At 39.1% G+C, this 18,737-nt stretch overlaps 1 protein-coding gene across 1 annotated transcript in view; it reads right to left on the minus strand.

The window, feature by feature from the left end:
• nalcn (sodium leak channel, non-selective) overlaps nucleotides 1-18,737 on the minus strand; it is a 147,774-nt gene that overhangs the window by 6,953 nt on the left and 122,084 nt on the right. The window contains exons 27-41 of the mRNA XM_088913203.1: nucleotides 18,542-18,648; nucleotides 16,674-16,794; nucleotides 16,482-16,580; nucleotides 15,888-15,981; nucleotides 12,011-12,117; nucleotides 11,394-11,468; nucleotides 10,669-10,788; nucleotides 10,306-10,374; nucleotides 9,140-9,288; nucleotides 8,743-8,836; nucleotides 8,035-8,167; nucleotides 5,130-5,245; nucleotides 4,696-4,853; nucleotides 3,028-3,178; nucleotides 1,813-1,962 (exon numbers count right to left, since the gene is read on the minus strand). Of these exons, the coding sequence (XP_088769329.1) occupies nucleotides 1,813-1,962; nucleotides 3,028-3,178; nucleotides 4,696-4,853; nucleotides 5,130-5,245; nucleotides 8,035-8,167; nucleotides 8,743-8,836; nucleotides 9,140-9,288; nucleotides 10,306-10,374; nucleotides 10,669-10,788; nucleotides 11,394-11,468; nucleotides 12,011-12,117; nucleotides 15,888-15,981; nucleotides 16,482-16,580; nucleotides 16,674-16,794; nucleotides 18,542-18,648 (1,743 nt within the window). The remainder of the gene's footprint in view (nucleotides 1-1,812; nucleotides 1,963-3,027; nucleotides 3,179-4,695; nucleotides 4,854-5,129; nucleotides 5,246-8,034; nucleotides 8,168-8,742; nucleotides 8,837-9,139; nucleotides 9,289-10,305; nucleotides 10,375-10,668; nucleotides 10,789-11,393; nucleotides 11,469-12,010; nucleotides 12,118-15,887; nucleotides 15,982-16,481; nucleotides 16,581-16,673; nucleotides 16,795-18,541; nucleotides 18,649-18,737) is intronic.

The raw sequence follows: 18,737 nt of genomic DNA on the forward strand, positions 1-18,737 counted from the left end.
AACTGAAAATCTCCCCTAGCAAGCAACACAGCTGCCCAATCCAGAGCTTTGCCGGTGAGCAAGGAAAGGGCAAAACCGATCTGCTCCCGGGGAGAAAAAAAACGCTCAGGATGCAACTGGAAAGCCAAGGAGCATTGCACAATAAAACCCCTACAGCCCGCGGCGTTGCCGTCATATCTTTCCGGGAGAACAAACGGTGAGGTTACGGGAGTGGTGGGCGGGGTCACGGGGATCGGAGCAGTGGTCGGTCCTGGAGGCGAAGAGACAGGGGAGGGCGGAAGGCTAGCGACGTGGTTGGAGAGAATGTGGAGCGAAGATTGAAGCTTGGGAATGGCGATTGAAAAGTGAGCGAAAGGCTTGTGCGTCCACGGGATCCATCTTGGGCTCAGTATTCTGTTAGGAATCCCTGGTGGGAAGATACAAGGATCCTGTGCAGACGCAGGCATGGGTAGTAGATGAGGCAGGCGAACAATCCAAAACGAGAGGCAAGGTCGTGGTCAAAAGGCGTAAGGTAAATCGTAATCCAGGGAGAACACCTGTGGCAAACAGGCCGAGGCGAGAGGCGAGGTCCAAAGTCGAAAAGGCAGAAGGGGAGTCCGATATCCAGAATAAACGAGGTACGGGAAAACGCCAGGTAGAGCTCTCTAGGAGTAGACTCAATACCGAGCAGCGGGAAGCAGGTAAAGAAGGTATAAATAGCACTGTGCACCGCACGGTGGAGTGTGTGCAGGTGGTTTAACTCATGAGGCGGCGTTTGTTAATAATCACCCGCTGCTGGTACTGATTAGATCGCTTAAGAGATGGTCTTGACTGCCTGGCGGTCGTGACACTGACATTTTCACTATAGGGCATATCTCAATATAGCTTGGAATAACTTCTCCATATAGGCCATTTAAGAGATCTTTAAGAGAACAGAAGACCACTTTTGGGGCTAAGTGCAGTATGATCAACATTTATCTTTTGCTGTGAATTACAAAATAGAATATTTGGCACCTTAAAAGAACAAATCAATGGTGTACACAGGCCTAGCATCCTCCTAGTGAAGAGATGAACCTCAGGGAGATGTCTCCTCATCAGGCCGGAGGAATAAGCACGCAGTTTAGAGACACTTAAACTGCAGGTTCTTTCTGTTAAACTCCCTTGATGTCCCATAATATCATATCAAAGCAAATAGTAACAGTGCTACAAACACTGAAAAGGAACTTTTTCTTCCAGTTTCAGCTGTAATATCATATTCAAATGCTACCTGACCCCATGTGTACCATAACTAAAGAGTCCAACATGTGTTTAGATTTTCAGTCTTATGAAGCCAATAGGAAGACATGAACAGTAAGTACAGTATACTATACTAAGTGTAGTAGTACTATACTTCATTACTGTATAAAAAAGATGATATTTTGCTGTACATTATAAATCCATATTTCCAGTTTTTCTCTGTGTGCTTTCTGCATTACACTTCTAGTTGACTCGTGTTCCAAAATAATGTTTTTGATGCCAATCCGAGAAAAGAAAATGACCCACTTCATGCTTTCTTTAGGTCCTTAGACAAAGCTGTGTCTGTATCCTTTACACAGTGCAGTTTTTGTTTTGATTGAAAGCCGGCCTTGCACAGTAATGAGCTGCACTCTCGTAGCCACAGCTAATGGCCTTAGTTTGACTGGGCACATCACAGGCACTCTAACTGAAGTGACTGTTTTTTCTACTCTTAGAAGTTGCAAAACCTGTCAAGTAATGTCAGTAGTCTTTTGCTACTGGCCAGATGGGAGTCCCTTCAGCCACTGAAGTCCTCTATAAAACTGTCAGCTTCGATACCTCTGGCTGTGAAGGGTTGTCCTGGTTGTTGGCATTGGCGTCCTCACTAGGCAGTGTTGTTTCAATGCTGGGGGGGTTGAGGAATCGACTCAGTTCCTGCTGCTGGCTCTCTCTCAAACTGTGAATAATACTGCATGACTGTTGTTGTTTCTGAAAAAAAACAATCAATATCAACTTGAAATTAAAAGGGTTCATGGAATAGCAGTGTTTGTAATAAAATAGTAAATAGGAAATTTGATAAACTAATGAACACGCTTTATGCAACATGTACTTTAACAGCTTATAAAACAGTACGTTTTTGAGAATGGCTATGATTATTAGTTACTACAGTACACTCCAAAAGAATTGGGACAGCAAAGTCAAAAGTGACTTCAGACATTTTATTGGTCAGTGCTTCACCACGCAACATGATGATGACACCAACGAGTTTGTCAGGAGAATACAGGTGGCAAATCCTACTGTGCAGTATATTGGCCAAGTCAATCTCCAGATTGAAATGCAATTGCATTTTACATATTGTACTGAAGAAAGAACTGAATTAATTCAAAGGGACTGCAGCAAAAGCTTGGCAAAGCATGATTACAGGAGGACTTTGATGACTCAGTAAGTCATAGACGTCATGCAGTTATTGCCTCAAAGTTTGGCAACCAAGTACTAACTTTTACACTATAAAATGAATTATGTACCCGAGTCCTTATAATTCATTTGGAAGAAGTAGGTTAAACACAGAGTATGTGCTTGCTCCAATACAATCAAATGCAGACAGGGAACTATCCAAGATAATTTAGATATTTTGAAATGGTATATGTCAAATCCAAACTGTCAAAAAAAGCTGTCTTTTCATAAGAAAATTATCTTTTTAGAACTATGAGGCTAATTGACTTTCTAGACTCTTGACTAAGAGTAGCCTCAGTGACTAGCTGGTACAATAAGAAAATAAACACAGGCTACACAATACAGACTTTTTAAGACCAAACCTAAGAAACAATGTAGTTATCTGTGTGCATCACATAAATTATACAAGTCATCCATAATATAAATTCACAGGAGCAAGTACAAAACCATACCTCTAACAGGGAATAAAATGGGTTTGACCAAAAGGGAAAGGCAGGTTATGAAAAATGTCTACGTATTGTGATTTAGAAAAAAATGTGTTTGTATTTTTTGTGTTTTGGTGCAGTGCATCATTTGGCTATCAGCACAACTCCCACTTACAGCCCTGATGCGCTTCAGGCACTTTTTTAACCACATGCGTATAGTCTGCTTAGCAACCTCTTCCTCTATTGTGTACTCAAGCTGCTCCCGTGCCAGGAGTTCTTCCAGCTGAAGGCTCTTCCTGATGTCCACTGACCTGTAGGAGAGCATGCTGCAAGAGATTGAGAGGGTCACTGACACGAAGGCAGGAGCATAACATCTGGTGACAAATGAACCATGAGTTCTAAATACAAGTGTCTATCTTCAGGAAATTGTCTTCAGAATCTTCAGAAAGTCTCTATCTTCAGAAATTTAGATACCTTATTGTGAATTCTTGAACTTCATTGTTAATATAATTGAAATAATTAGCTGCATAGGTAAAGTTACATACTGTACTATAATATGCCAATCCATCTACGTTACAGGATAGTTCAATGAAGAAAGTGACTATCTGCCAAGAAATTGAAAAGTTTGATTGAAATTCAGTTGAAAGTTCAATTGAAAACATTGAAAAAATATCAAATGCAGCATGTAAAAAAAAACAACCTGAATTCACTGATATACAATACAGTAAGCACTGTGGCTCTGGTTTTGAAAAAATGGTTAATGGTATCACATTCATAAAATTAGGTTTTAAACTATTAACCAACAAATTAACAGAATGTGAATATAATTAATAGAGGTGGTGGATGTGTCTAAACCATACTCCTCAAGAAAAATTCAAGGTCAGGTGAGAGAATTGTTCCCCACTGCTTTCTAGTGAATATGGTTCCGACAAGAACCACGGGTAAGATAATTTACTATAAATGTCAGCAAAAACAAAAAAAAGCAAAGAAAAACCTAAAATATGTTAGTGGAATTGTCACGCCCGACATCCCTTCCTAGAGGGCGCTCCACTGCTCCCATTATTGTCCGTGTGATTAAGCTCTCCAGGTGTACCCTTTTAAATTATTTAAAGACCAGCTCCTCCAGTCCTCGGGGCTCATCATTAGGGTAAGATGTCGCGAGGCCCGCCTAGCACCAGGAAACCCTACGGCCGTCTCCTGAGGGCATAGGCCTCATCCCCGAAACCTCCCGCTTCCTGAGCCCGGGGTCTGGAGGATCTCGCCCCGTCACCCTTTGACCTCCATGTTTTGTTTGTCCGTGTGCTCCCCCCTCCCGGGGATTTTAACTTTGTTGCGTCCCAGGATGGATTCCTTGTTGATGGACTCTCGGACTGTGCTTTGACCTGCCCTTGGACCCGTTTGGATTTGGATGCCGTTTTGTCTTCCCTGTACACTGTCTCACGGACTGTCACTATTATTTTGTGCACTATTAAACCCCTGTGTGCTCCCTTTTACCACGCCTCCTGTTTTCTCCAGCTCTTACCGCATCGCATAGGGTCTTTTACAAGGTCTGACACGGATTTCAGTCCATGTTCGTGACAGGAATACTGTAAGTTTTCAGACCTGTGAACTCAATGTTTGGTAGAAGTATGTTTGCTTGGCAATTATAGCCATTTTTGTGACAGATTTGCTCAAGCTCACTCAAGTTGCTTGGGGATCACTTGTAGACAGCAGTTTTCAAGTCTTTCCACAAATTCCAAATATTATTTAAATATTTAAATCAACAAAATGTAAAAACCGCGCAAGGGGCCAAATGTTTTTTTCAAGGTCCTGTATGGGTTTCATTTTTAAGCATATACCGTACCTCAGGACATCATGAAAAGTGACATCTCCCCCATTATGTAACCTCTCCATCTCATAGCACATATGTTTAAACAGGAGCTTGTCCTTATCCAGGTCCACCTCCAGTCTCCCTCTCAGCAGCCGGAGCAGAAATTTAACTCGTGAGGTAGGAATTACACCCTAGTGACCATACAGGAAAAAAACAGAAAGAACTATATTGTTACTATTACAACAATGGAAGCTTGATTCTCCAATGTCAACAAACTTAGCAGCAGCCAATAACATCTGAATGAATGAAAACAGAAGAAGCTAATCGAAATATATTTCACAGTCTGTTGGGGGTTTCAGGATTAACGGAGTTACAACATGTGCAGTTTCAAATTAACAACATTGTTTAAATTTCAGAGTGAATATATCTGGTCTAAGAGATAAAAAAGGCATTAGAAGTCATCCTACCTCTCTTTTGTCATCAACCATATTCCAAATGATCTGAAAATGTCGCAGATCATTATAGCTCAGCAGCTGGTCCTCTTCAGTGGAGTAAAACAGGGAGAAATTCTCCACAATTATAGCTGAAAGACAAGTGTACCATCTGAGCTTATCTCAGGAGAAAAAGAGGCTTGAAGCACAGTGGAATTATGATTTCAAATCTGGATAAATGACTAAATATATAAAAAATCCTAGTGATAAGAACCTAAAACAACTCCTTGGACTATGTGTTCTGTTTTCCATTACTGGGTTAAAAGCAGCCTAATAAAAATGATGTATCACAGTTTATTACAGCATTAACAATACACTAATGAAATGGAGGACAGTCTAATTGAAAATAGGACTGTTCAATGTTTATTTGACAAGGCTGAATATGAAAATGTATCCAAAAGTATTTTTACAGTATTCAGATACATAATATTTATAGGTATAATAAATCTATAGTGATATACTGAGTATCAAAAGAAATAACTGTTTATGATGTCTGTTTTAAAACAAAATAAAGTATACATGTCATGAGCACTGATGAAACGTTTTTGGTGTCCTTTTGATTAACTGATCATTCATGTGTGGCTGCAATACACTCTACTGATTTTGACTGTTCCTTAAGCACTAAGTCACCTTGGAAGTGAGAGATAAAGTGATTTAATCTGTGGAATATCAAGATAGGTGAAAATCCAGAAAGGTACCAATTTGTCCCATTTAACAAGGTAAACATGCCTTCATGCCTTGGTACACTTGCTGTTTAGGGTACTCACAATTTCTATTCTGGCAAGAACTGATAACAGGTTATGATCCTGGAGACCATGGTTAATGTGGAGGTTCAAGTGAGATGGACTGGGCAGGGGTGCCTGGTTACAACTGAACTCCAATTTTAGAGATTGATAGAAAACAGACTGCAGAGTGCTATCAGTGCTATCAGTCCAACCCTAACTTCAGGTGGGATAGAGGAATGATTTGAATCAATATGATTGATTGGGTTATCCCCCTGCCTGAGGAAAATGGCAAACTGATCATGAGGATAAGCATGTCAAAAACCCTCCACCTTTACAAGGAATGGGCCAGAGAACCGCTGCAAGGCTGAAGTTGGGGTGGAAGGAGGTAAGCAAAATGAAACATGCAAGTGAGTCATAAAGAAATGTGATTTATACAGTACGTAGGTAGGCAGAAGTGAATAAGATTATGATTTGATCTCCTCCAACACTGTAGTTTAAAACTTCAGTGATTCAGCCAAACCCTTATTTAAGGCCGAGCAGAGACTGGATTGAAATGTTTTAAGCAACAAAGAGAAACCCCATTATGCTGATCAGAACTCTTAAGTTAAGAGAACTACAGTAAATACAGACCATGATGGAGGAAAAGGTTAGAAAATTGAAAGAATAAAAGGGATAAGTCCAATAGTAGCCTTAGTGCCATGTTCAACTCAACCACAGATATGTAGAGTTAGGCGTGTAATGCTCCAAACAATGTTGATTTAATAAGGGTAATGAAAGGGACTGCAATAACTTCTGAAGGAGGAGGATTCAGTGTACTGATCCAGAGCTCAGCTCCATGAAGCCTCCCCACATGCAGCAAAACAGATCACAAAATGCAGCTGAGGAATGTGGAGTGTGATGGCAAGATTTCACAAAAACCCATGGGGCTGCAAACCATGACTTCCCAAGAAATTTGGGGGTCAGGGGCCCAACACCACATGATTCTGTATGCCAGGAAGGAAGGGAGGGGTACCCCCTGCCAGGACCGCAGCTGAAACATTCAAAGAAGCAGTACCAGGGGTGGTGAGAGTTGTGACTTAACATGAACCTGGACCCAACGTGAGCTACTGTACATGTTTGGACCTGCACAGGGGACAGAGCATGATTCAGTGGCAGGGCAGGTGAGGAGGACAAGAAAAACTCTGTGGAGGCGTGACACCATCAAGACTATCTGAGGGAGAAGACGGGTGGCATGGCGACTGCGCTGAGCAGTCTGGAGGACTTGCAGGAAGTTGAATAGGAGTGACAGTAGACTGGACTAGCCGTTCAAGGGAGTGTCGAGTTTAAATTCAGCTTCTGAACTGAACTGGAGTTCCATGACTTGCTGAGCTGGATGGAGCACTGGGCACGAGTAAGACCATGCCCCATTCTCACCAGGGAGGAAAACATAAGTTGGAATAATTCAACTATTTGAAGCAATTTGTTCCTGTGACGGAATTCATATATTTGGACTAAAATTGATCAACTAAATGGATATTCAACCAATTAATAAGACAATAAATTACATCTTCCCACAAAGATCCTCCTCCATTCTTTGATCCCTTGATGTTTCTCTGTTCAGTATCTAGATACTCCTGCCTGTGTCTTGCAATTTATCTTGTCTAGTGGGAAAGGTGGCCTTGAGTGTCATTATCCCTCCAGTGAGCTTATTTTATTTTTTAAATTGATTTCATTCATCATTCAATCTTTTTTTCAATCTCAATTTTCTCTCCCAGTCATGAATGACACAATTTGTCCAGAAGACAAGCCATAAGCCAAAAAAGGAGTGCAAATTCATTAACATGTTTAAATTGTTTCTATATATTATTATTATTGAAAGTGTGGATGTCTCATTTCTAGAACTTTATTAATTCCCCGTGTCCTGAAGGAATGGGGATAATTTAATTTCAGTAAACTTAATCTTTCTATGAATTGGAAAAAATAATCATTATTATTTATTTGCTTAACAGATGCACTTATCCAGGGCAACATCTAATATATTCAAATATAACTGATGATTAGTAAAACAAAATGTAGCATTTCATTATGGAATTGTCCTAATATTTATAGCAGAAAGGAAAATAAATTCATTAGTCATTTCTGTTATGTTCCTGGCTTTTACTGCACAGCTTGCTTACCCACGAGCAAGTTCAGCATTATGTATGCAATAATGACATAGAAGGAGCAGAAGTATATGAGAGCTCCTGCATAGTTTCCACAGTCTGTCTCCCAGTAACGATGTTTATCTGGAGTGCAGAAAGGTGGCTGTACCTGTGCAAAAACAAAAACAAAACATGTACATAAATATTTAACTTTCACTAAAAGGTGAAGTGTGTATCTACAGTATACTGGCAGATTTTTACAAATGGTTGGCTGAAGTCCTTCATTTTAACTTCAGTTATGCTTTAGTACATAAAACAACTGATTTAACAATACATTATACACAAGGAACTGTTGCTAGGACCTTTTCACCTCCATCATTAGTAATTCTTTTGTTATTAACAATTCCATACAGGATGTTTTGGAATTAATTCACTTTTTCTTTGTTTAATGAACTTATCATTCACTAATTTAGAGTTTAAAGTGTTTAGAGAAGCCAAGGCAGGAGTCATCTATTTTGTGTAGAATGTCATGTATAGAAACTCAATGAATATACTACTGTATACATCTTAAAGGTATATGCAAAGTGTATGCATTTACACATTTTAACTCTGTAAACTACTTTACTTTGAATTGGAAGTATCTGCTGGTACATTAAAGGCATTTTTAGACTTTATTAAATAGTTTTCAACTGCTGTAAGTAACACAGTTTTACTGATTAATGTCTCGTGCAAATCTCCCCTCACCATACAGTCATGCATAATCTTGTTCCAGTCTTCGCCCGTGACAATTCGGAAGAGAACAGTGATGGCTTTGCCAGCAGTCGAGAAATTTGCATGTCTGCCATTGGGAAACAAGACACATACATTAAGCCTAATGAGGATGAAGTGCATCTCTCTAGTCCAATTAACTGGGAGAAATAACCTGAATAAATAGCTGACAAAATTCATCTGCTACAGAGAAGAACTAAGTCTTTACAGTAACACTCCCTACCCTCATCAATGACACTTTTCTGGGTGAAGTTAACAAACTCCTACTGTTCGGCAGGCATCAAGGATAGCTGTGACAGTGCTACATGTCACACGTACTGCAAAGCAACACTGCCGTCAGCTGTCAAGACAGCTTAAAGAAGAGAATGCCAACCTGTTAATATTCTCTCCGTATTTCACCGTGCCAAACAAAACTACTCCCGCAAAGGCGTAGCACAGCAGCAACAGGAACATTCCCACTATGATGAAGAAGCTCTTATACATGCTGACAACCACTGTCAGCAGCAGCATTTTAAGTGTTACCTGTGGAGGGAAACATAAACATTCAATGACAACTTTCGGGAACAGTTTGTTTCTCAGAGCTGAGTAATGACGTTCTAGCAAGGCTTTTTTATGTGTCCTTTCTATGCCTGTCCCCGTATGGCACCAGTGGAACAGAAAAACTGACTTTTCATATTTGTAATACTCCCAAAAAACGATTTACAGATACGTGCAACCAATTAAGATGTTCCTAATTTATCAGTACAAATTTCAACCTATATTTGTATATAACCTTCAATTCACTTTTCATTTTCTTTTGTACAGCTGATTCAAAGAGTGCAAGAGGAGTATATAGCAAAAGAATGCTGATCAGTGTTCAGAAAACATTTTAGACATTTAATGTTGTTCTCAAGATGGTCATACTACTGTACTTGCCTGTGTAGTCAGGGTGCCCTACAACACCATATGAAAATGAGGAACCTGAATTACCCTGGGACAAGTAAAGGCATAACATGAAAAATGTCATAAAGGCATAACAATCAGAAGGGCTATAAATCAAAAGAAAAACTCTGCCCCCTCAGACTCATTTTGTACTATTTTCGTCACTTAACATGTACTGGCCATAAAAGGAATAAACCCCTTAGTCAGACTGGGAACAAACCCCTGGTCATACTGGGAACAAACCTTAACCCTAGCCTCTGGTTCTCCCACTGCCCAAGGACATTATCCAATTCAGGAGGTCTTAAGGAAAATTAATACCTTTGGGACTGGTTCCCAGTACAATGGGTACTGGCTTATATTATACAGATCTGACAAACCTCTTACGCATTCCAAATGTGTGTATTGGTAAACCAAAAGGCCATACAGTACTTTGTAAAGAAAAGCTTCCTGCACCTGGTTCTTTATTACCTTTGAGCAGGCTTGTAATGCTGCTATTACTGAAGAATGAATGACTTTAAAGATCTAAAAAAGAATAAAAGTCATGCGGATGATCCACAGCAGGTGAACCCATGGGAAAAAAGAGTTACTTGTGTTTTCTTTTCAAAATGGTTTACTCACATGTTTCCCACAGATGGAAAAGAACCTGAACACTATAATGCAAGCTCCCATCATATAGGTATACTCGTTCTGAAAAACACACAAAAAATTCATTTTCATTTCAGCACACATCCAGGTACAGTATGTACTGAATGTACTGAAAACTTTTCCTTTCAGAAACTGATAAATACAAAATAAATCTGGACTATCCCATTTTCATGTGTACTGCAGGAAAACTATTACAAAGATGCACACAGACACAGTATAGTATCTGCCCTTTCTCTTGTGTCACCAATAATTCAATAAATTCATTAATTTAATTTTTTAAGTGCTGGAAACCAATGTACAACACCCTTTCCATTAGCTATGTACAAAAGTACCCACCAGTAAAGCAAAGTGAAGAATGACCCATATAACTCCAAGGGAGGTTACCAGCAAGTCATAACGGTTTCGTCTGCTCTGCCAAAAACCAGCTGGTGACATGGCAATCAATTTCATTGTCACCTAGAATCGAAAACAGTAAAAATGAAAAATGTTATGATACTCTTAGATGGCATTTTTATTGCTATTATCACTGGCCAAAACACTACAAGGCACATTTTACTGATTGGATTAGCTAATATAACAAGTTATGGTTCTTCAGGGTCTGACGTGAGTTTCAGTCATGGGCCAATGGATACTGCAACAATATACAGTATTCATTTTCTGTTTTAAAAGCTGCTATATTATTTAAAAAAATATGTCTGTATAGACAGATACTGTAGGTCGAGTAATCTTTCATCACTTAACTATGGGAGTCGACTGAAATAAGGTTTTGAAGTGTTCATCAACCAAGAAACATCTTTGACAAAACAACACTCCCAAGCCCAATGATAAAGCGGCTTGACGTACAGATGATATACAGTAAGTGAAGTGTGGCATAAGACCAATGCAGAAAATGGAATAGGCACATCTCAAGCACGTCTTTCTCAGGTTTCTTGGCTTTGTACACACGTTGCGGATGTTCTGTGATAAAACCGATCACCAGCACTGTTTTGGGAGGTTGCTTGCCTTAATATAACAGCTGCCCAATAACAATCTCGAACTTTATTACAATCCAAGAGTCCTACCTCTAGAACAAAAATGAAGGTGAACACCACCGACATTGTTGCCAGGGGAACAGTCACTGGGTCATCCACGTCCCACTGAAATACAGTATAAACATACCCTCATGAAATTCAAGCACAGCACCATGCTGTACTGTACTGTTTGTACAGGTCTGATCCATTGATGGAACAACACAGACAGTATGTACTGCATATCAAACTGCGAGCTGAATCAGACAGCACTGAACTTTTTTCCATTGACACTACTAGACTGTTGCTGCCATAAGTTGAACATGTGGTATTTAGAATTTCATAAAGGCCATTTACCATCATCAAAGTTTTCCATGTATCACTTTTCAGCACATGTAAATGAAGGAAGAAGTATCCTTCTGTATAAGTAATGCACCTTCTCTATTTATGAATTGGCAAAAAAGCACAATGAGGCAGTAACAGCCTTTTCTGCGTAGTATAACAGACGTTGGGCAGGTTTAATACGTAAACCCCAGTCTCTGGAAAGGCAGAGAGGGCAATGATGAATGATAGTCTGTTTTGCATTAAAAACCAAAATTCTAACAGATTTCTATTCACAATGATTTTTAGATTGAAGTAGCTCCTGTTTACAGTATTCCACTACACCATACCTTCACAGAGAGGAGAACAGATTGGGCAAGGACCAGGACTGCAATCGTCCTTTTAAAGAAGGGGTGCTGAGTGATGTCGTACATCTTAGCCCGGAATCCATCATTATCTGTAAACAAAAACAGTGAAGAGCCTTAGGGCAGTGAGGGATCAGGGTAAATATGAGGCAGTGCTTTGTTTGACTTAAAATACTGATGTTGATCAGATTGAATTTTCAAAATGTACTGTACAGTAGCAAAGCTGATGACATTTCTGGGAACACCGCCTGGAACAATATAAATTCTGATTCCAAACGAATCTGTTCACTAAATAGTTAAATGATCTTTTCTCAGCAAGAAATCCCTTTTTTGTGTATACACTACACGTGGGGCATTAAAGGTACCATTATCCACATGTCTTTGGGAGTACCCTGATGTGGTTAAACTTTGGAAACTGGCTTTTTTGTCTTTGTCCATTGCTCCAAACAAGGATATTCCTTGCTCTCATCTAGTACTCTTACTAGATAGGCACTCTACAATTGGGATCTCACAGCAGCAGAAATGGATCTGGTTGGCTGGACAGAAAATATGTTGGCACCCGCTTTATGTTGATTCTCTCCTCCGGCACCACTAGATCCTGGCCTGTCTTGAAATTGTTAATACAGACTTCTTTACTGCTCAGATCCCTGGTGAAAATACCTGGAAGGGGGTACCACGAATGGTGGGGGTTGAAAAGGCATAATATTTTGTTCTTATTTGTTCTGGTTTTGGAAAATAAACATGCGTAAAAATTGGTTCACCAACAAATGTGGCAAAACAGGATTGGACAATTCAATCTGGGAGAAAAAACATTAGCATCTTCATTAAAAGTTAATGTACCAAAGACTGTGGAAAATATACTGTATATGCAAACAAAATCTAACTGTAAAAACGTCCTCTTACTCAAGTAATTTCATGAAACAAATGTAGATGGAATGCTTTGATTTTGGCTGCTAGCAGTGAATTTAATTTTTTCATACCTCATTACTTTTTAATTAGAACAAAAGTATGAGTATTACCTGGGGCATTTGTGCACTTTTTCTATACTTTTCTCACTTTTAATTTTTCTTTTTGTCCCTTGTGCTGGCATTTTTCATGTCTTTTCATACAGTCGGGAACTAGCCAGACAGCTGCACTGAGGGGGAATGAACTGCCAGAGACAGGGAATTCATTGTAAAAATCATGCACAGTACTAGTTCCTCTGCCTCGATGCCTGCTTCATGGTATTTCAGCACAACAGGGATCTTCTGTGTTGAGCTTTGGGATTTACACCTCCCTCTATGCCTTGCTCGGTTTTTCTCATGTGCACAGACAGCCATGTTGCAGAAAGCACCAGCAGCACTAAAGAAAAAATCAATTTTAATGCTTTACGCTATTGAGACCAGTGGAAATGCAAGTGTTGCTTTAGAAATAAGTAAATAATGAAAAAGTAAACATTCTTTTCTTTTAAAAAAGAAAGTCAAATTGTAGGCAAAGATTGTGTGAGGTTTATCAACTTTAAGATAGCTTTCTAGCCTTTTAAAGTGGCTCATTAAAGAAATGCTACCTTATGCATAATTCAAAAATTATGTTCAATTCTTGTTGTGTTTATATGCAAGATATTTAATATTTTAAATACGTAAATTGTTATTTTTTATGGCTTTAAATCCCTATCTGTAATCCCTTATCTACGGGTGGGGTCTGTCCCACTATATTTTAATGGTAAGTACTAGCAAGAAAAAAAGCAAGAACAAATTTCTAGTGTGGTCTGACAAATTTCTAAATGGTCTAATGTGGTCAATGGAGTACAGGTGAAAAAGGATACATTAACAATACTTTGATGTGAAAAAGTAGGCTATAGTTATTAGTAACATAAGACATCAGCCTTAAGCAGCAGTTAGGACTCTAGACTAGACAGTTTGGGGTTCAAATCCCAGATGGGATACCGCTGTTGTACACTTGAACAAAGCACTTCTCTCAAATTACTCCAGTAAGGAGTATAAATACATGGTATTATATTTCATGAAGTAAGTGTAAATAAGAATGTTCACAATTGACTTAAATGATCAAATAAAGCATTGAATACATTAAAAGCATGTGGATAGCATCAGAGACAAAGCACATGTGCAGCTATAACCTTCTGGATTAACATGCAAAAAAATGAAACCAATGATTTAAGATACTGAAATGTCTCACTTGTGTCTCACTAAATAAATCCTGTAGTCTAACTTGTAGAAATTCTCAATAGTCTAAAAACTAATTTAAAGTTCCAGCAGCCCCTCTAAATTACTACTGCGTATGTGTGCAGACTGAAGGGAGAGAGACGACACTTACAGTATATTGTATGTGTCAATAAAGTGTGTGTCAATAATGCTTTGACAGCAGGGTGAGCCATGGCCATCCAATCATGCAGAAGTGAATTATGGGACCCCAGCCTGTCCCGTCTTGACCAGACAATGACCTCTGCTACCCAGGAGGTTAGAGGAAGAATGTCAAAAAATCTGACATGTGTGCTGGCGAGGAGTCCTCAGAACTGCTCCTGAATGACCCTGAAATTGACGAGCAGAAGCTTGGGGCTTGTCTTGAGCTGTCATAGAATATCTAACTGCATTTAATGGCTGAATGACTGTAAAAGCTAACATCCCCAGAAGCCCTTCAAACAATACCTGGTATTTCTGCATTACCCCTGCTGACAAAGGAGGTGTGACTATACTCCTACTCAAGGTAATGTTAAATGATCTGTTTTCCTCACTTTCTTTTGTTTTTATGGTTTATATTTCTTTCATTTTGAATTACAGATCCTTACAAAAGTTTCAGAAGAGCCAAAATGTGGAAGGCGTTTCTAAGGAGGAAATTGTTGTATATATTCAAGGATTCAAGATATATTATAGCACTTCAAACTTTCATCGAAAATCTTTCATGTGAAAAGACAAATTCCTAATTCAATAAATTGTATATGGCTAATAAACTGATCTTATCTTATCTTATCATACCCTAAGCTGGTAGCTTAGACATTACACATAGATACAAGCTGTTCATCTAAATTCCAACTGTGATACTGTGCTGTATGTTGTCTGTAGGGCATTTCATTTTTGGAAAATTAATCTTTAAAAGAATTTACTTATCAATTCTGGTTTGAATAAATGTGTAAGCATCTTTTAAAAAAGAGCTCTTTAAACCTTTATGATAACCCTATAGTGCTCTGTAAAGAAAAAAAAAAGTACATAAATCTACTGTATGTTTATAACTACGAGCTTTCACCTTCACTGTATCCCTCGGGGCTGGGTCTGCTTTATGACGCCAAATTCTGAGCCATATCTCAGTCTGCTTTCAGCCTTGGGAACTAAATTTATATTCAACACTTTAACAAGGGCAACTTACAGTACATTTATATAGAGTGTTTCATTTCATTTGAATGAAAACATGAAGTTATCCATCTATCCATCCATTAACAGAAAGAGGTTAAGCACAAGGTGAGACTGGTTGCGAGCTCATTGCAGGAAGCCACACCAACACACAGGCCTGTGCAGAACAAAAAAGCCTAAACAAGCAAGCAGATCAATAACTGGCACCAATAAACACTGGTAATTAAGGGCCTTGCTAGAACAACAACTATCAGACACAGGGGCACTCAGGATCAGGAGAGAGAACTACCGATTTAAGGCTCTTACACTGCAAGTAATAAATAATGTAACATAAGAACCCAAAGGAAATTTTTCTTCTCTTTACTTGTGTATGAGGTCAGTCGTGAAAATCTAAGAGATATATTTCATTGAGTACAAGCACAGCAAAGAACACAAGTGTATACAGTCAAAGTAATTCATGGCACACAGACTGCACCCAGAAAAGCTTCTGTCAAGCAGAATTAGCCTGGCAAACTCACCTGGGCGGGGAGGAAGATGGAGAGGCTGAGCGATCTTCAACCTGCTCTTAAGATCCTCCCATCTTCTCTGATCCACAGTCAGCAAAGCTGTACCCTAGAGAGAGTGAGGAAGTTGAGGAACTCGGGTAACAACATCACTGCACTCCTACATAAAGATCCAAAAAAGGTCTCACGATAGGACTCAATATCTAAGATTGTTCACTTAGTTTAAAGCTTAAGTGTTTATACAGTATTTGTGCAATAGAGCAGTTTTTTGGGGGGATTCTCAAAAAGGGACATCTAGCCAAGAAAGTAACAAACAGAATTCTTTACTTTACTAAAAGTAATGAGAGGAGGCATTAACCTCATCAAGCCCATTTTGTAGTTTGTAGTTATTTGATCCAAGAATCTCCTCCTCATGTACTGTAGGTTCCACTTGTACCCTAATTCCTTATTCGGGTCTTTCCTTCAAAAGGCAGAAAAATGCACACAAATATACTGTAAACCTTATTCCTAGCTCTTTTCTACTAACAATGCAATATAACACCTACAGTACCATCCAGCCTTCCATGAAACCCAGTTGTATGTGGAGAGTACACAGGGTTTAGCACTTGCCTTGTTTTCATTAAAATTAGCAATCACCACACCAACGAAGAGCGTCAGTCCAATCATGCAGCCGAGAAACACAAATACATGGATGTAAATACCATGGATCTGTGTAGGAAACAAACAAATGTTACTTTCTGTGGTAGATAGGTTGTAAGATACAACATCCAATGGTTTAGAGGTAGAAAGTTTCTCTTTTACCGGGCCCACACGGTGGATGATTACATCCCTGACCTCCACCCAGCCTTTTAGGGACAGCACTTCGAAGAGCGCCAGCATGGCATTGCCCACATTGTCAAAGTTGAAATTACGTGGATTTGCCCTGGGGAGAAAGGGAGAATTGTTTGGTAATGCTTTTATTCAAGAAGCACCCCAAATGAATTTACTCAAATCAAATTAAGTAGCTTTGAAAATGTTGGATCGGATAAAATCCCCCCAAAATGTAACTTTACCTACAGTACATAGAATGGATGGAAATTTAATTTTTGAGTAAGGTATATAGTAATAATGTTTTCTACCAAACTTCTCTGAAATGTAGAGTTTAATAATGTGTGCACTGCAATTTCACTGCTATCTCACCTATTGTATATTCTCTGCTATATTCTCACCTATAATGCCGAGCTTTAAAAAAGAGGAAGATTTTACTTGTCGGACAAGAACTGATCAAACACTACAGTATTCTTTTATGAGGACTTTAGGAGTTGTCAGAATGTAATGTGGTTATAGATGAAGGATTGATAAATACACAAGGAAAAAAAAAGTTGTGATGTGAAATAACTGAATTGGGGCAGCTGCATTCCTTTGTTTATAAGAACAAAACCATTGCTTGAGGCTATCAAAAACAATTTGTTAGGGAATGCATTCACAGTCTTTAAAAAGCAACAAAACAACAAGTACTTAGCACAGATTTCTTCTCCAATGTCAATATTTCTGTGTCACTGTAATACAATAGGGAAATAGAAAACTGCCCATTGTATTACATTCATTGCCAAAAGTCTTTCTTTTTTATTTTTTCCATAAGAAATTTACAAGTATGAGAAAATGTCTCATTCTGCTATTCTGACATATTTTGATGTTTTTATTATTCTCCCCAGGACTCCTTCAGTGTATAGGGACATATTCATTAGATTATGAACAAATTAACAGCTAAGCTTTTCTAAAGATTAAAAAAAAAGACATTAAACAGCCTTTTAGTTGAACAACATATCCATCAGACTGTCACAAGCTGTCATAAATGAGATGTAATTTATGGGATTTTCAGAAAAGGGTTTTACTGTCCGCATAAAATCTGTGAAGAATCCCATGGCTCAGTTAGTGATGTGTCATTCTTCGTTGATACTGTATAAAAGCATTTTTTTGCCAGCAACCATATCACCCCGCAACTGGCAACTCACTGAAGCTAAGTAGGCATGAGCCTGGTCAGTACCTGGTAAAAACTAAGGTTGCTGCTTAAGAGGTGTTAGTGGGGCCAGCAGGGGGCACTTCCCAGGGACACTATACTGTAAAAAGGTGCCATCCTTTGGATAGATGTAAAACCAAGGTCCTGACTCTCTGTGGGCTTTAAAAAATCCCAGGGCATTTCTCGAAAAGAGTAGGGGTGTTAACCCGGTGTCCTGCCCAAATTTCCCATTGGCCCTTACCAATCATGGCCTCCTAATAATCCCCATCTATGAATTGGCTTCATCACTCTGTTTTCCTCCCCACTGATAGCTCTTGTGCGGTGAGCGTTCTGGCGCACTATGGCTGCTGTCGCATCATCCAGGTGGATGCTGCACATTGGAGGTGGTGGAGGGGAGTCCCCATTACCTGTAAAGCGCTTTGAGTGGAGTGTCCAGAAAAGCGTTATATACTGTAAGTGTAAGCAATTATTACTATTATTATTATTTCTCTCTAGAGGAACTTCCATTAGTAACCATATGCAGTGATTTATACCAGTTTCGCAATCTCCCCACATCACCCAAATAATGTAATGGTTACACACCAATTCAAATAAGGTTAAAAATTCAAATTACAATAAGACAGAAAGAAAGTTTTAACACCACAAGGTCCAAGAAAGGGCAGTGACTTACCAGACACGTGGGACCCAAAATCCAGGTTTCCTTTCTCCAGGTCGCAATTTTAAATTTAAGTTTTTTGAGACGCTGACATTTATTCTGAATATACCATAGCAGTCCTCCTGCAGTAAGTTTATAAAGAAGAACATGTTATCACCACCTGATTCCGCCAAAAACACAACTCATGTGTTAGTTGCATGGTTACTGTATA

The sequence above is a fragment of the Atractosteus spatula genome, chromosome 4, assembly GCF_055471065.1.
Source record: "Atractosteus spatula isolate fAtrSpa1 chromosome 4, fAtrSpa1.hap1, whole genome shotgun sequence".
In the NCBI taxonomy this organism is placed as follows: Eukaryota; Metazoa; Chordata; class Actinopteri; order Semionotiformes; family Lepisosteidae; genus Atractosteus; species Atractosteus spatula.